Consider the following 14,817-nt stretch of genomic DNA (forward strand, 5'->3'; position numbering starts at 1 on the left):
ACCTTGTGTGTCCAAAGCAGGGAGAAAGCTGTAGGGAGACGGGGAGGGCTCAGCCCATGCTCTTTTTTTTTTTTTTTAATATATTTTTTTAAATTTATTTCAGAGAGGAAGGGAGAGGAAGAGAGAGATAGAAACATCAATAATGAGAGAGGCCGAAACCGGTTTGGCTCAGTGGATAGAGCATCAGCCTGCAGACTGAAGGGTCCCAGGTTCGATTCTGGTCAGGGGCATGTACCTGGGTTGCGGGCACATCCCCAGTGGGACATGTGCAGGAGGCAGCTGATCGATGTTTCTCTCTCATCGATGTTTCTAGCTCTCTATCTCTCTCCCTTCCTCTCTGTAAAAAATCAATAAAATATATTTTAAAAAAAATAAAAAAAAAAAATAATGAGAGAGAATCATTGATTGGCTTCTTCCTACACACCCTCTACTGGGGACCAAGCCGGCAACCCAAGCATGTACCCTGACCAGGGAATTGAACTGTGACTTCCTGGTTCATAGGTCGACACTCAACCACTGAGCCACACCAGCCAGGCCAGCCCATCCTCTTTTATGAGTGAATCAAAGACAGTCTCAGAAACCTCTTGAGCAGGTTCCACTTAGATATTATTGATCAGAATTGGGCCACCCCTGCAGCCATGGTGACTGGGGAAAGTGGGCAACGGGATTTCTAATAAACTGAAAGGACCACCCAGGCTCTCTCATGACAGACTGAGTACCTTGCTACCCCCAAATCAGTGCATGTCATCAGAGGAGGAGGTAAGGAATGGGTGCTAAAGGGTGACAGAATAGGCCACCCCAAAATATGCCACTTAGGCATAAGGATTATTTTGAGCTAAAGGCACATAAAAAAAAAATTAACAAAACCCAGACACCAGAAGGGCATTCCTATCTATTTTCTTCCAGAAAACAGGAGACAGAAACTGCCATGTGAGAGACGCTCTCCCTGTGCTGGGAGAAAGGACACATTCTTCAATGGGGAGTCAAAGCGCAGAGAACCCTGCACAAACAGGCCTTGTTAAAATAACTCTAATCTTCCTCCAGCCTCCTCTATTTTAGTTACTTTCCTACAATTGCCTCTCTGTATCCGACCTAGGACAGAAGTGTTTATGTTTGTCCACTTCTTCGGGTTTTCACTGTCTCAGGAGGGCTCTCGTGTCATGGAGAACGTGTGTAAATGCGCATGCTTTTCACCCGTCAGTCTGTCTCATGTCAGGTGAACGCTCAGGCCTGGCTGGAAAGCCCTAAGAGGGCAGCGGTAAGGTGTTGCCTCCCCTACAACACCAGGTAGAGAGCCAGCAGATTCTGCCACGGAGATTTATTCTCTCTGAGCTCCAAAGCTTCCGCGCGCACGTCAGTTCCGCAGCCACCACCGTAAGGCTTTTGTGGAGACAGGTGTCCACGTGTCCGTGTCTTCCTGAGGCCAGCAGTTCTCATCTCAGGCTGCACATTAGAGACACGCAGGGAGCTTTTGAAAATACCAGAGCCTGGGCCCCCTTCACAGACACTTTCATTTAATGGGTCCACGTGACACCCAGGCAGAACTCATTTTTGAAGCTCCCTCCCTAGGGACCCTAATGTGCAGGCCGGGCTAACCAGCCCCAGGCCTGGGACCTTAGGGACAGCGTCCGCACGTCCTTCAGCAGGCACCGCGCTGGAAACGTGGGGCTCGCAGGAAATCCTCCCTGAATGCAAGGCAGAGAAGAATTTCTCTTCCAACCTTGTCGACCCTTGTGTACTGTCATAGGTGTGGCTCCTCCTTCCTCTCAGGTCTCCCCTTCGCACTGAGCACGGCACTGAGCCGCCCTCCGTGAGCCACATCCATGTTCCCGACGGCCTCGCCTCTGTGCACAGACCGCTGCTCCTACAGCTGCTGTGCCGGGCAGCCCAGTCCCAACCTTTCCTGGCAGCTGCCTTAGTCTGAAAAGGAAGCAGCTCTCTCCATCAGCAGCCAGGCTCACCTCTGGTGCCGGAGCTAACCACCCTGCCCAGGGTGAGAGAAGAGCCGTGGGAGGGGTAGTGTCCCACGGGCTTTCTCTCCCACCTGCAGCCAGAATTCCGAAATGGACACTGAAGTATTTATTCAATGGCACAGCGCCCGGGCCAACTGACAAGCAACCCACAGACAAAGGTTTTGCTTCTCCTGCCCAAGCGTAGGAAAGCGCATCTTACCTGATTCCTTGGACAAATGTGTGAGAAATGCCCTGTCGATGTCACAAGAATGAGTCAGTGCTCAGTACATCCCCAGAGATGACATCATCCAGTACCCTTCCATCTGATTCTGTCCCCTGTTACGCTTCTGAATGGCTTGGTCAAAGGGCACCTACACAGGGCCAGCTTTGTGGGCATGTGACCTGTGCAGTCGCCCAGGGCGCCACACCTTGTGCTCAGAAGGGCCCTGTGCTTGCTTTTGCCATCTGCTGTTGCTATTGTGACATATGGAACAGTCTCTGAACATGGGGCCCCATTTTTTTAAAATATATTTTTATTGATTTCAGAGAGGAATGGAGAGGGAGAGAGACTGAAGCATCAATGATGAGAGAGAATCATGGATCGGCTGCCTCCTGCACACCCCGTACTGGGGATCAAGCCCGAATCCCGGGCATGTGCCCTTGACCGGAATCGAACCTGGGACCTTTTGGTCTGCAGACTGACGCTCTATCCACTGAGCCAAACCGGCTAGGGCGGGGGCCCCACATATTTATTTTGCACTGGGTCCTGCGTTGTGTCCGATCCTGGTCACCCATGGTCTCTTACAAAATCCAGCAAGGTTTTCCTTCTCGGGGAGTTCTCCACAGCATATGACCGCAGCCTCTTCTGTGCAAATGTCTATGACACCCCACTCTTCCACTACCCAGTGAGCATCAGGAGACGGTGGTATAACGTGGTGGCTTGGGCTGCAAATGATGGGTGGGATGAAGAGGCCCTGGGGAATATTGTCCCAGCCCTCCTGCGCTCGTGGGCATGACAGAGAGTTAAAAGTACCAACTTTGGAACCTAGTGTCTCAGCAAAGTGAGGGAACCGGAGTCAGCTCCAATCCAGAACATAAAATCAGCAGAAAAACTTGTAGACAACCGTATCTGACATTAGGCACCTGGAAGAACCCCTTCCAACTGCCAGAGGGACCATCTACCAACAGTGCAGAGAACAAACTAAAATCGAACCACAGTGCTCCTTGCCAGGTAAGAGGGCTGGGCACCCTGTGAGGGGCAGAAAACGAAGTCCTTCAGGGTGAGACAAGTTTTCCAAGGAAAAGGCGGAGACAAGTTTGCTACAGGGTACAGTAGCAGGGCAGAGACAGAGAGTGGGGGGAGGGATGGAGTTGCAGGGAGCTGGAGGCAATGGATGTGAGGTTGAGCCCACCCAGTTCTGCCTGCAGGTCTGTCAAGCGAGGATACTTCTGCTGGGCCAGGCTCTGGGCAACGGAAGGGTGTCCTCCTGGCTGAGAGAGGAGGGATGGAAGATGACAGCAGCAGGCCTTGGGAGGGGAGCCTGAGGCAGGGAATGGAAATGGCGCCTGGTCTCCCCAGGCAGAGTTCATCAGGGTCCAGGATCTGCCCTCTCTTGGCATCGTCTAGCCAGGCCATAGCTCAGGTATCTGATACCTGGGGCCCGGAGTCACATGCCAGGAAACCCAATACTCTTGGGTCCCAGCCCCCAACTTCCAGCAGCTATGAGCAAGCAGGACTTCTGGAGAAGGAAGCGGGTCTCCAGAGCGGAGCAGCAGGGAGGCTACTTCCGGAAGGGGGGCAGCCCAGGAGAAGGCTCTCCCCACAACAGAGGTGAGAGGCTTAGAGGAGAGAGGGGACAGGGCAGAAAGGGGTGGGGTAGAGGAGACAAAGCTGGAGCAGGCAGAGGGGTGGATGCTCCAGGAAAAGGGGTAGATGGGCCCTGAGGTGGGCCCTTAGTCACCTCGCCTAGCTGGGTGCCCTGAAGTCCTATGACTGACCTGTCCTATTTGTATCCTTTGCTCTAGTGCCAACTGGCCTTCTGGTGCCTACCTGGCCCGCCTGGCAGCCACTCAGGTAAGTTGGTGGAAAAAGACTTTATTCCACTGAGGAAAATCAACACATGGGCAGAAGCAGAAACTTAGAAGCCCCCAGACCCAGAATGACAACAGGGCCTTGGCCCAAGAGACTTCATAGATTAGCCCTCCAGAACCAAAGAGACTCTAGAAGAGTCTCAGGCCCAGGGGACTTCCTACCCAAAGGGCCTGAATGAGGAGCCCTACACCCCAAAGAGAAAGCAAAACGTCGCCAGGCCTGCGAGACCCCCCAAAGGAAGGTCCTCAGTTCAAAGAGACTCCACAGGGGGCCCCCAGGAAGAGAGCTGGCCCTGGGAAATGGAATTCCCTTGACTCACTTTCCTTTACGGGACTTTCTCTTCCCCAGATCCTACTCCATTCCAGGACTATGCCAATTGGCGGCCATGCTCGCACCAGCCAGTCACCTCCTGTCCCTGCTGCTGGTGATGGGCACAGGGGGTACCATGCCCAGCCCCCAGGTACCTCCCCAGGGCTGCTACATGGCAGAGGAAGCTGGTGAGCGGACATTCCGCTGCAGCCAGGCAGGCCTGACTGCTGTGCCCACTGGCATTCCCAACAATACCCGCAAGCTCTACCTGGATGCCAACCGGCTAGCATCGGTGCCAGCTGGTGCCTTCCAGCACCTGCCTGTTCTGGAGGAGCTGGATCTGTCCCATAATGTCCTTGCCCACCTCTCAGGGGCTGCTTTCCAAGGCCTGGCGGGCACGCTGCGGCACCTCGACCTCTCTGCCAACCAGCTGGCTTCAGTGCCCGTGGAGGCCTTTGTGGGGCTGCAGATCCAAGTGAACCTGTCTGCCAACCCATGGCGCTGCGACTGTGCCCTCCAGGAGGTTCTCAGACAGGTGAGGCTGGCACCGGGCACTGGGACAGGCATCGTGTGTGGCCCTGGAGCCCGACCAGACCTCGTGGGGCAGGAGTTTCTGCTGCTGGCAGGGGAGGAAGAGCTGTGTGGGACGGGGCGGGGCGGGGCCCGGCGGAGCACAGATGTGGCCCTGCTGGTCACCATGGGGGGCTGGCTGGCGCTGGTGGTGGCTTACCTGGCCCACTATGTGTGGCAGAATCGGGACGAGACCCGACGTCCCCTCAAGAGGGCCCCCGTGCTGCCGGTGCGCTCGGAGGACTCCTCCACCCTCAGCACAATGGTCTGATGACCAGGTCCCCTCCCCTGGCCCTCACCCCACACTCTTTCCCCTGGGCTCTCTCTTGTCCCCTGACCCCCTCTGCCTCCTCTGCAGCGCCATCCCATTCCCCAAATTCCACCCCCCTCCCTCCTCTGTCTTTCATACACTCCTCATCGCTCTTTCAGCCAACACCATTATTGGTGCCTGGAGTTTTGGGTGCCGACTCTGAGCCCAGATTGTGCAAGGCTTCAAAGCTCCCAAGTGCACCGTGGGGGGGGGGGGGAGGGCAGGGGGGGCGACAGAACAGAGAATGTAGGTGGCACGTGTGCCCACTTGGAGGTGGGGGCAGACAGCTGTGTGCGCACGGAGGAGGGAGCCTTGCCTGGCTGAGCTGATCTCAAAGGCTTCACTGTATGGAGGTCTGAACTGACGCTTCCAGAAAACTAAGGGCTTTGGACGGAAGAGGGAGAACCCTACTGAAAGGGGTTGGACAGAGGCAAAGAAGATGTAAAACAACGTGGAATGCCTGGGCAGCACCAAGACCTACCTTGGAGCTGAAATAGAGATTGCAAAGGAGGGCAAGATGGAGGGACCAAGCAGGAGGTGAGGTCAGAAAGTTGGGGTGCAGTCAGATTGAGAAGGACCCCGTGGGCTCCTCCTCTCTCTCACCTCTACTGAGAAGCTCCCCCGTCACTTCTGCCTCTCTCTCGGCCCCAGGCTCCTCTCCCTAGGTCCTCTTTTGGGGAACCCCTGGCTTAGGGCCCCCTGCTTCCTTTTCCAGGGACTCCCCATCTTTCTGCTCTCTCCTTCATATATTGAAGGGTTTCCTGAACTCTTTCCCTTGGGGGTGTAGTGGTCTCCTCTACATCTGAGCTGGGGATGGGTCCCTCACTGGAGAGCTGGGGGCAGGGTGGGGAGGATTAGAAGGTTTCCCACACCCAGAACATCACCCCAAGACAACTCAATAAAGTCACTTTTATTAATGCCCGTGGTCTTTTTCTTATTGTTCATTTCCCTGGAACATTATGGCCTAGCATTGAGGAGGGGGGAGGTATTGAGAGCTTCACCATCACCGCTACCATCCCTTAGGTGGTGGGTGCTCCTGCTGGGTTGGATGCCAACTCCTTTCTCCCTTCCTACCTGGCACTAGACACTCAGCTCCTGGCACTAGAGTCTCTCTGCTAGAAATGCCAGGGCCTATGAATTAAAGATGACAAACGGGAAGGATGAGGAATGGAGGGGCCTGGAGGGAGGACGGGAAGAGGGCAATGTGTGGACATCAGTCATCGGCTAGCACTCTCCAGCCTGCTGGAGGGGGCATAGGAAGCAAAGGGAGAGGAAGTTATTTCCCTCTTGCAATCTTCTTTTCTCTCAGCGGGAGTCTGAGCAGGGGGCAGGAGAAACCAGATGTGCTCAAAGTTAGTGAGAGAATTCCTGGTGGGGAGGAAGAGGGTGAAGATCAAGGTGGCTGAAGCAAGGGGCCTATGTGAGAGATCCTATCACCAAACAGGCTTCGCCAGGGGCCCAAAGGGATCAGCACACCCTGTCCCTTGCCCCCATGCAGAGTGACCTGCCCATGCGGCCTCCAAGGAGAAAACAGCTGATTTGGGAAAGCTTGTAGGAGCCCCAGTAGAAACTGAAGATAAGACCCACTGAACCAGGGTTCCCCCAGCTTGGGGCAGAGCCTGGGGCAGACTGGATGGCCCCTCCCCTGGTCCCTCTGACCCATCCTGAACCCCTTGTCTCCTTTGCAGCCCCCCTCGACACTCCTCCTCTCTCCACCCCTGAGGCTCCTCCCACCAACCCAAGGCTGAGCTCTGCTATCATCCAGGAAGCCTCAATTTGATTCATGTCAGGAAAACCTGGGGCACCCCACCCATCCTCTTTTCTCAGGAGACACGGGCCTCCCCACTTCAGGGGTGGGGAAGGAATAGGGTGTGGGAAGGTTCAGGCTGCAGCCTTGACCGTCCACCCCAGCCACACCCTGGCCTGGGCCTTGGAATCCTGGCCCCTCCCTATCAAACCCTCCATCAGTCCCTCCCCTGGCACTCACAGAGTCTGCCCCACTCGGCTCACCCACCCCCTACTGGAATCAGGCTGGACCGTGTCTCGCTGGGTTCTGGGAAACAGACTGCATAGATCTGTGGGGGTGGAAGGGTGGGGAACAGGTGGGGCCCTGTGCCTCTACCATTGGTGCCCATTCCTACAGGCTCACTAGACGCCCTGTCATCCTGCGCAGCAGAGACCAAACCTTTAAGGTCTGCAGAGCCTTAGTTTCCCCACCCTGACACTTATCCCCAAATCTCAGCGGTGAGCTCAGGATGGGACAGGAGCACTGGATAATAAACATCCCACCAGTTACCCCCTTGGGTCCCCTCTGTGGAGCAAGGACGGGAGGAAAGGTGGAGGGAGAGCAAGTAGGAACTTGGGGAGGTGGCAGGAGAGATGCTTCATTGGCTCCCATCTCAGGGAAAGACCCCTTCACCCCAGCCACTTGGGGTCCCTGAGTCAGAACTTGGTGGGAGGGGGGCTTCAGAGGCTACAGCCCCAACTCAGCCCATCACAGGAGACTGGACAGAGCAAGGCCTTCACAGACGCAGAGATGCACCCACCTGGAACAACAGTCACTGAACCCCTAAGCCCTTTCCTCAGTGCCCTGACCTGCGGGTTGTACTTGCCCACTGGGCAAGCTGACAGGTGCCAAGAGAGCCCAGCCGCACGCCTGGCCCAGCTCTGAGCAAGAACCCGGGAGGCCTGAGGCCGACCCCGGCTTGTCTTCCCCATGCAGCATCCTGGAGCCAGCAGGCTGTGTGTAAAGGTGGGAAGAAAGAAGTCTCTCGCCCTAGCTGGTTTGGTTCAGTGAATAGAGCATCGGCCTATGGGCTGAAGGGTCCCGGGTTCGGTTCTGTGCAAGGGCACATGCCTGGGTTGCGGGCTTGATCCCCAGTAGGGGTGTGCAGGAGGCAGCTGATCAATGAATCTCTCTCATCATTGATGTTTCTACCTCTCCCTCTCTCTCCCTCTCTCTCTCTCTCTGAAATCAATAAAAAAAATATTTTTGAAAAAAGAAAGAAGTCCCTCAGTCAGCCCTTCCACCACCAGCTTCTTCCTGCCCTATGAAGTAGTGGAGAAAGCAGCAGACACTGCCCTCAGGGAGCCCAGCCCCTAAGTCAGAGTGGCAGCGACCTGAACTTAACTCTCAGGGAACTCCCACGCTAATGGAGTAAACAGCTTTCTTTCTCTTTGGAGCTTTGAACCTAATGAGACCCAGACATACCCCAGACAGGGAGACTAAAGCACCTACAAAGTTGTTCTCCGCAAGAGGAAGTGAACAGAGAGCAAACCGAGTGCCAGGGAGCTGAGGAGGCAGCCAAGCCTCCCCACCCGGCTGCTCCACCCTTCCTGCCTTGGGTTCAACATGCAGACATTGCGGGTGCAACGCTGAGCTCTCCTACAGGGTGAGGGATGTCAGCATCCAAACCGGCAGCAGCTCGGGCAGCTTATCCCGCGGGGAAGGACTGTGCCTCCCCATTAGGCTAAGGGAGTTCCAACCAGAAACAGGGTTACTTCATCTCTCTGGGACTCTCTCCTGCCTAGGAGGAACGTTGCCCCCAGTCGGGACTGCAGCAAACAAAGCAGAGCAAGGCGTCCACGCTGCCAAAAGAGAGGCCGCCACAGGTCCACTCATTCATTCGAAAAACAATGAGTTCCTACTATGTGGCAGGCACTGCAGACACCAAGATGAGAGAGTCATGGTGCCCAAACTTGGGGACCTGCAGGTTAGTGCGTCAGGGATGACGGCCAGGGTGACAAGCTGTGCACAGGGGCCACCGGAGCCCAGAAAGGTCATCTACAGCAAACACCAGCGAAGGCCCATGTACTTCGTTCACAGGAACCCTTACTCAGAACCTATTCATTTTACCAATTTTTCAAAATTTTACTTTACATAGAGTTCTAATAACTTTGGAACTATGGTTTCCTGCCTACAGCAAGTTAGAAGCAATACATCTGAAGCAGCAAAAAGCAGATTACAGACAGTCAGAATAACAGCAGTGAGAAACCACAGCCTGACAGCAGGCAGGGGCGTTATTAAAAGTATTTACAAAAAGCATTGCAGCCTTGGCCAGTTTGGTGCAGCCGATAGGGCGTAGGCTTGCGGACTGAAGGGTCCTGGGTTCGATTCTGGTCAAGGGCATAAGCCTGGGTTGCAGACTGGGTACGTGAGGAAGGGCACAGGACCCCAAGCCCCAGAAGGGGTCTCTGTGCGGGGCTCACTGGGTGCAGTCACGTCGAGCCGGTGGAGTGAGGAGGGTCCTGGTCACCACTGTCCTGTACTCAAAGCTCAGTCCAGGCCTGAGCCGGCCCCCACCCCCCGGGAGCACACGAGGTGTCTGGCGCTGAAGGGCCTGACCTGGGAATGGCGGGCCTCTAAGGAAAGGACTGGACGCTGCGGGGCTGGAGGACACAGTGGGGGCGGGGCCCTGGCGGAGTGACGAGAGTTCAGGAGAAGGCTGTCCGGTTGACCTTAGGGTTGTGGAGGCGAGAGGAGGGACTTAGGCGGCTGCGGGACAGACCGGGATTGCATGGGGTGAAGTTGGGGAGGTCAGGGGCGGGGCTAAAGTGATGGGGGACAGACACCGCCGGAGGCGGGGCGCGGGTGGTGATGACAGGACTAAGGGAGCTGGGGGCGGAGCTTAAGACGGCTGGGGGCGGGGCTGGGGCGAGGTGTGGCTGGATGGGGCGTGGCCGACCTCCTGGTCCAGTGACATCTCAGCCCGCAGGGCAGTCCGCACGGCAGGCAGTCCGCTCCAAGGAGTCTTCTTTAGGCTAAGGGAGAGACTGGACCCCTTTCCTAAGGGAGTCCCCACTCCGAACCAGGAGACCTGCTCCCCCTCTCCCAGGGAGCCCCTTTTCTCTAACTGCAGGAGTAGCTAGCTGATCACTCCTCATCTCTCTGCCAAGTGGGTCAGGCCCTAGATCTAGTGGTTCATGGAGTCCGAGGCGTGGGCCCGGGGACTCAGTCCTCCAATGGCTGCGGGAGATTTCCAGGAAACCCAATCTCGTGCTGGCTGGATACGTCCGCTACCTGCCGGGGGCTCTCCGTGGTGGGGTCAGGAGTGGGCATGGGGTCGGCCCCAGATGGGGCTAATGGGTTAGGCCCAATGGTAACAAGCAGGACCTGCAACATAATCTACGGGTTCCCAGCGCCAGATGAAAATACAGGGCTCCTTGTTTAAAAAGTACTAAGAATTATTCAGCATTAAACCAAGCATGGGGCCATGTGCAACTCGACAGGTTGCATGCCCGTGAAGCTGGCTCTCATACCAAGCTACAGGCAGAGTCAATTAGCGTCCAAACCCCGTCGTCCCCTCCTCCAAGGAAAAGGCAAGAGGGGCAAGCCCACCTCCTCCTCATCTATTTTTCCTAAAAGAAAGAGGAGACATCTTTCAAGGAACCTTCTCTCATTCTCTCCCGGAGTATTAAGAGTGCATATGCTGCCCCCCCGCCCCCCCCCCACACACACACATACACACACACATACACACATACGTGTTAGTTCCAGCTCCCAGAGCTGCATTACAATGCCCTGCCCGCCAGAGGGAGAGTATGCCCTTGCCCCTCCTGCTGTCTCCTTTTCTTTACCCACCGCAGAGCTGAACGAGGAGCAACAGCAGTTGCTTGCCATGTCCCTGAGAAAGGGTTCCTTCCCCAACCCGCAGAGCGGGTGAGGCGTCTGAGGGTCGAAGGATGACAACGATGGTAAAACTGAGTTTGACCACTAGAGGGGGTGCGGGAGCTCACCCAGCTCCGCTTCCTCCAGACGAGCTTGCTGGCCCAGAGAGAGAAGAAACTTCTCCTGGGCCACGCGCAGGCTCCCAGCAGAGCTCTCTCCAGAGACTCGGGTCTCCAGATTCCTAATCCGTGCTCATTTCTGCTCGACTCTAGAACTAATGGGCAGAGAGGTCAAGGATGGGGGGCAGGGGCTGAAATTCACATTTTACTGCAGAACGCCTCTGAAGTTGGCGGCTCCCCCCGCAGATGCTAAGCATCCTGTGACATGTATTCTCTGCTGTCCAGATGGAGACCACCCTGGACGAGAATTTCTTCCAGGGGAGGCAGTGCGCTTCTGTCCTCACTTCAAGCTGGTCAGAGGCTTCTGGGGTGAGAAGCTGAAGGTGACCCAGGCCCTGGAGGGACTCCGCAGCCTTGACACACACGGGGATGGACCCCTTCTCCATGTGGGTGCTGATGCCTTGTGATCACTCTGGGACTGCTGTGCCACACTCTCCTTCCTTCAGGGACTAGGCAACAGCACCTGGCTATCCCCACCCAGGGCTAGGGGAAGCAGAGTGGAGCTTGGCACGGGCCTGGGGGAGATGGTGAAATGGGGAGGCATTTCAGCTCCAAGAGCTGTTGGAGGCAGAGCTTCAAAAGCTCCATCTGGGACCCCGTCTCTCTAACAAGGATGGGGGGAGGGGGGGCTTTGTCCTAGCAGAAGAGCCTCGCTATCACAGCCCAGGAGCAAAGCCATGGAGTGGACAGGAGGACCAGCCCCTGCTCCAGCCGCATCTGCGGGAGGACGGCAGTGGAGGGCTGGGCGCTGACATCGTGGGGGTTGATGCTGAGTTTGACATGCTTCGAGCTCAACAGGTATGTTTATCACTTCAGTTCTTCAGCACAACTTCGAGCTGAGTCAGTGTCACAGACACTGAACAGTGTCTGCTCGGCAAGGAGTCTGGAGATGTTATGGGCTCCAATTTACGGAGAAATCTCAACGTTTTTTAAGGGATAAGAAAGGAGTCTGGGGGTTTTACTCTGCTCAGAAAAGAAGTTCATTCATGGAAGGAGAGCTCACAGTATGCAGTCTGCACCCCAAAACTTCCAGCCTCCCATGGGAAATGTAAAATTCAGCGACCTTGGGGAGTAGTCTTCCTGCCTCTCCACCAGTCACCCCTCCATTCCAGCCTGTTTTCCTTTCTCACTATTTCATCTTCTTAAACTCAGAGAAGATACAGAAGTATGTCTGTGTGAGGGGTAACTCCCCCCAAATACTCCAGCCATCCCACATCCTGCAAGTGGGCTCCATATCTTACAGGTACGTTCCTGAACCTTCTCCCCCATCACTGCCAGCTACTTCCTGTTCTTGCCAGGATTAGTTCCTCCCACCCTCCTGAACTCCAGTAGACTACCCCCCTCTCTTTCCTCTTTGGCCCCTTGCTGAGCAGAAAATCAACAGTCATAAAAAGGAAAAATGGTAAGGAAGTAAAGTCCTGTCCCAACATCGATGTCTGTCTGCGGAGTCTGCAGAGCACTCCGCGGGTCACTCTGGGAGACAGTCAGGTTCCCAGAGAACGGCTGGCTGGGGCGTCCCCCCCTAAGTCAATTCCCTGACTGGATCCCCATCGCCCAGCAACCACACCCAAACCAAAAGCTTTGAGCGCACTTCAGGGGTGATTATCGTCCATTACCTCCCTTGATTGACCACCAGAGGGAGAGAGAGAGCAAGCCTGCCACCTGATCTGCACCAGGCACCACCACCTCAGTAAGTCACTTTTAATGGACTTACAAGAGTTCTTACGTATTAGTCAAACTTAAACATCTTCCAGCACAATTTAAAATATGTCCCAGCCCTGGCGGTGTGGCTCAGTTGCTGGAGTGACGTCCCATGCACCAAAAGGTCACTGGTTCAATTTTCCGTCAGGGCACATGCCTGGGTTGAGGGCTTGATTCCCAGTGGGGGATGTGCAGGAGACAGCAGATCAATGTTTCTCTCCTTCTCTCTCTTTCTCTCCCTTCCTCTCTCTCCCTCTCTTTTCCTCTCTCTCTCTCAAATCAATAAGACATATATTTTTAAAATATGTCCCCAGATTCCCTGGAACATAAACCAGCATCTTAGGAACAGAAACCCTAAAGGGATTCTGTGGACTTTCCCTAAGACTATGGGGAGGGGGGCGGGGGGGGGGTGTTATAAAAAGACAGAGCAACCTGGATGGGTGGGAGAAGCAGCACAGGGCAAGCCTGACATGGATGCTTTTATTCCAAAAGCACAAGACCTTTAACCTGGCTGACCCCACAAGCCCATATTTTTTTCTCTCTGCCTTGAACCCTTCAAGCCTCCTGCTTGGAACACCATTAGGCAATTTGAGGAATGGTTCAATGTGTCAGAGGTGGGGTGGGGACAGGACAGAGAGAATGAGGACAAGCCTGGTAGAGTTCAGCGTGAATGAGGGCAAGAGAAAGAAAAGGAGCAACACTTCTGGGACAGAGAGAGAGAGCTGGGTAGATGGACTTCTGGGCTCTCTCTCAGAGAGAGCAGGCACATGTGTGGCTTCTTGAAACCACTGTTCTCTAGCCCTCTGGAAGATGAGCTGGACTGGAAATCTTGGCCTGCAGCCAGCTGGAGGAGAGTGGACACTGGGGAGGGGGGGGGAATTCCCAAAAATCTGACTGAGGCAATGGTGGGCTGGTGAGAGGGTTGAGAGTAGGCTGCCTACTTGGGAGTTGATTAAGGGATGGGAGACTGCACAGGCCAGGACTATATACATCAATGCACTGATCAGGAGATATAGCCCTGGCCGGTGTGGCTCAGTTGCTTGAGCGCCATTCCCTGCACTGAGAGGTCACTGGTTCAATTCCCGGCCAGGGCACTTGCCTGGATTGAGGGCTCGATCCCCAATAGGGGCACTGCCGGAGGCAGCCCATCGATGTTTTTCTCTTTATTCCTCTCTTTCTCTAAAATAAAAACATAATTTTTAAAAAAGAGAGGAAGAAGTGAAAATCCAGGAAAACACAGAGATGGGCAGGATATTATACACACAACACATTTCTACATACGTGTGCAGGTGTGAAAGGGACCCAATGACAGCCTTCCTACAGGTCCAAACTCCTACCTGCCTCTCCTCGGGGGAGGGGTGTGAGGTTAAGGTCATGGCTAGGGCTACGGAAGGAGGAAGTATTGGAGAAGGGCCTGGGGAGGAAGGGGAGCAAAATGACGGGTCAGGGGCCAGAGACCCAGCAGGGGCACGTGCTTGTTTGGTGTAAGATACAGAGAAAAGAGATTTGGGAGGAGCTGCCGTATTGAAGGAGACTTTGGGACAGAGGTGGATAAGTAAGTTTTTAGGGAGTTTTATGGAGCGTGATGTGGTCTAATCTCCCCATTCACCACCATCCCCTCAAGAAAACCTCCAGGAAAGACCTAACTTACTCCTCATGGCTTCCAAGGTTGCATTTCATTTTTGGTGAGTGATGCTGAGAGCCTCCAGCTGAGAGCACAAATGCTCAGTTGTAGTCAGGTTACCCGTGCTCACAGATATGGACACATAGCCCAGTGCTCCAGGAGCCTGGCCTGTAGGCATCATCTAGAGACCTCCCCAGGTGTGTAAGTTCCCCTTTAAAATTCCTTCCTGGCAGGGATTCAAGGTAAGAGCAAGACTTGAGTGACCGATGGTGAGACATCTAAATTCTCACAGCAGACACCACATTTTGGGTTTTCCGCTCACTCCATATGCCTCTGCCTGTAAGTGTGTGTGTATGTGTATATACAGCGTTGCATGAGGAGCAGAGATGCTCAACACAGAAAAACAGAAAACCAACTCTGCCTACACAGACATATGCTTCTAGCAGCGCCGTAGACACGCGCATGTACCTAA

At 54.8% G+C, this 14,817-nt stretch overlaps 1 protein-coding gene across 1 annotated transcript; it reads left to right on the plus strand.

Annotated features, from left to right (window-relative positions):
* The first annotated feature begins 379 nt into the window (after window positions 1-379).
* Window positions 380-5,409, plus strand: LRRC3C (leucine rich repeat containing 3C). Its single transcript, XM_059670906.1, has 3 exons — window positions 380-3,783; window positions 3,978-4,026; window positions 4,393-5,409. The coding sequence occupies exons 1-3, from the start codon at window positions 3,624-3,626 to the stop codon at window positions 5,192-5,194; spliced, it is 1,011 nt and encodes a 336-aa protein (XP_059526889.1). The 5' UTR covers window positions 380-3,623; the 3' UTR covers window positions 5,195-5,409.
* Window positions 5,410-14,817: the final 9,408 nt, after the last annotated feature.

This window comes from Myotis daubentonii, chromosome 16, assembly GCF_963259705.1.
Source record: "Myotis daubentonii chromosome 16, mMyoDau2.1, whole genome shotgun sequence".
In the NCBI taxonomy this organism is placed as follows: domain Eukaryota; kingdom Metazoa; phylum Chordata; class Mammalia; order Chiroptera; family Vespertilionidae; genus Myotis; species Myotis daubentonii.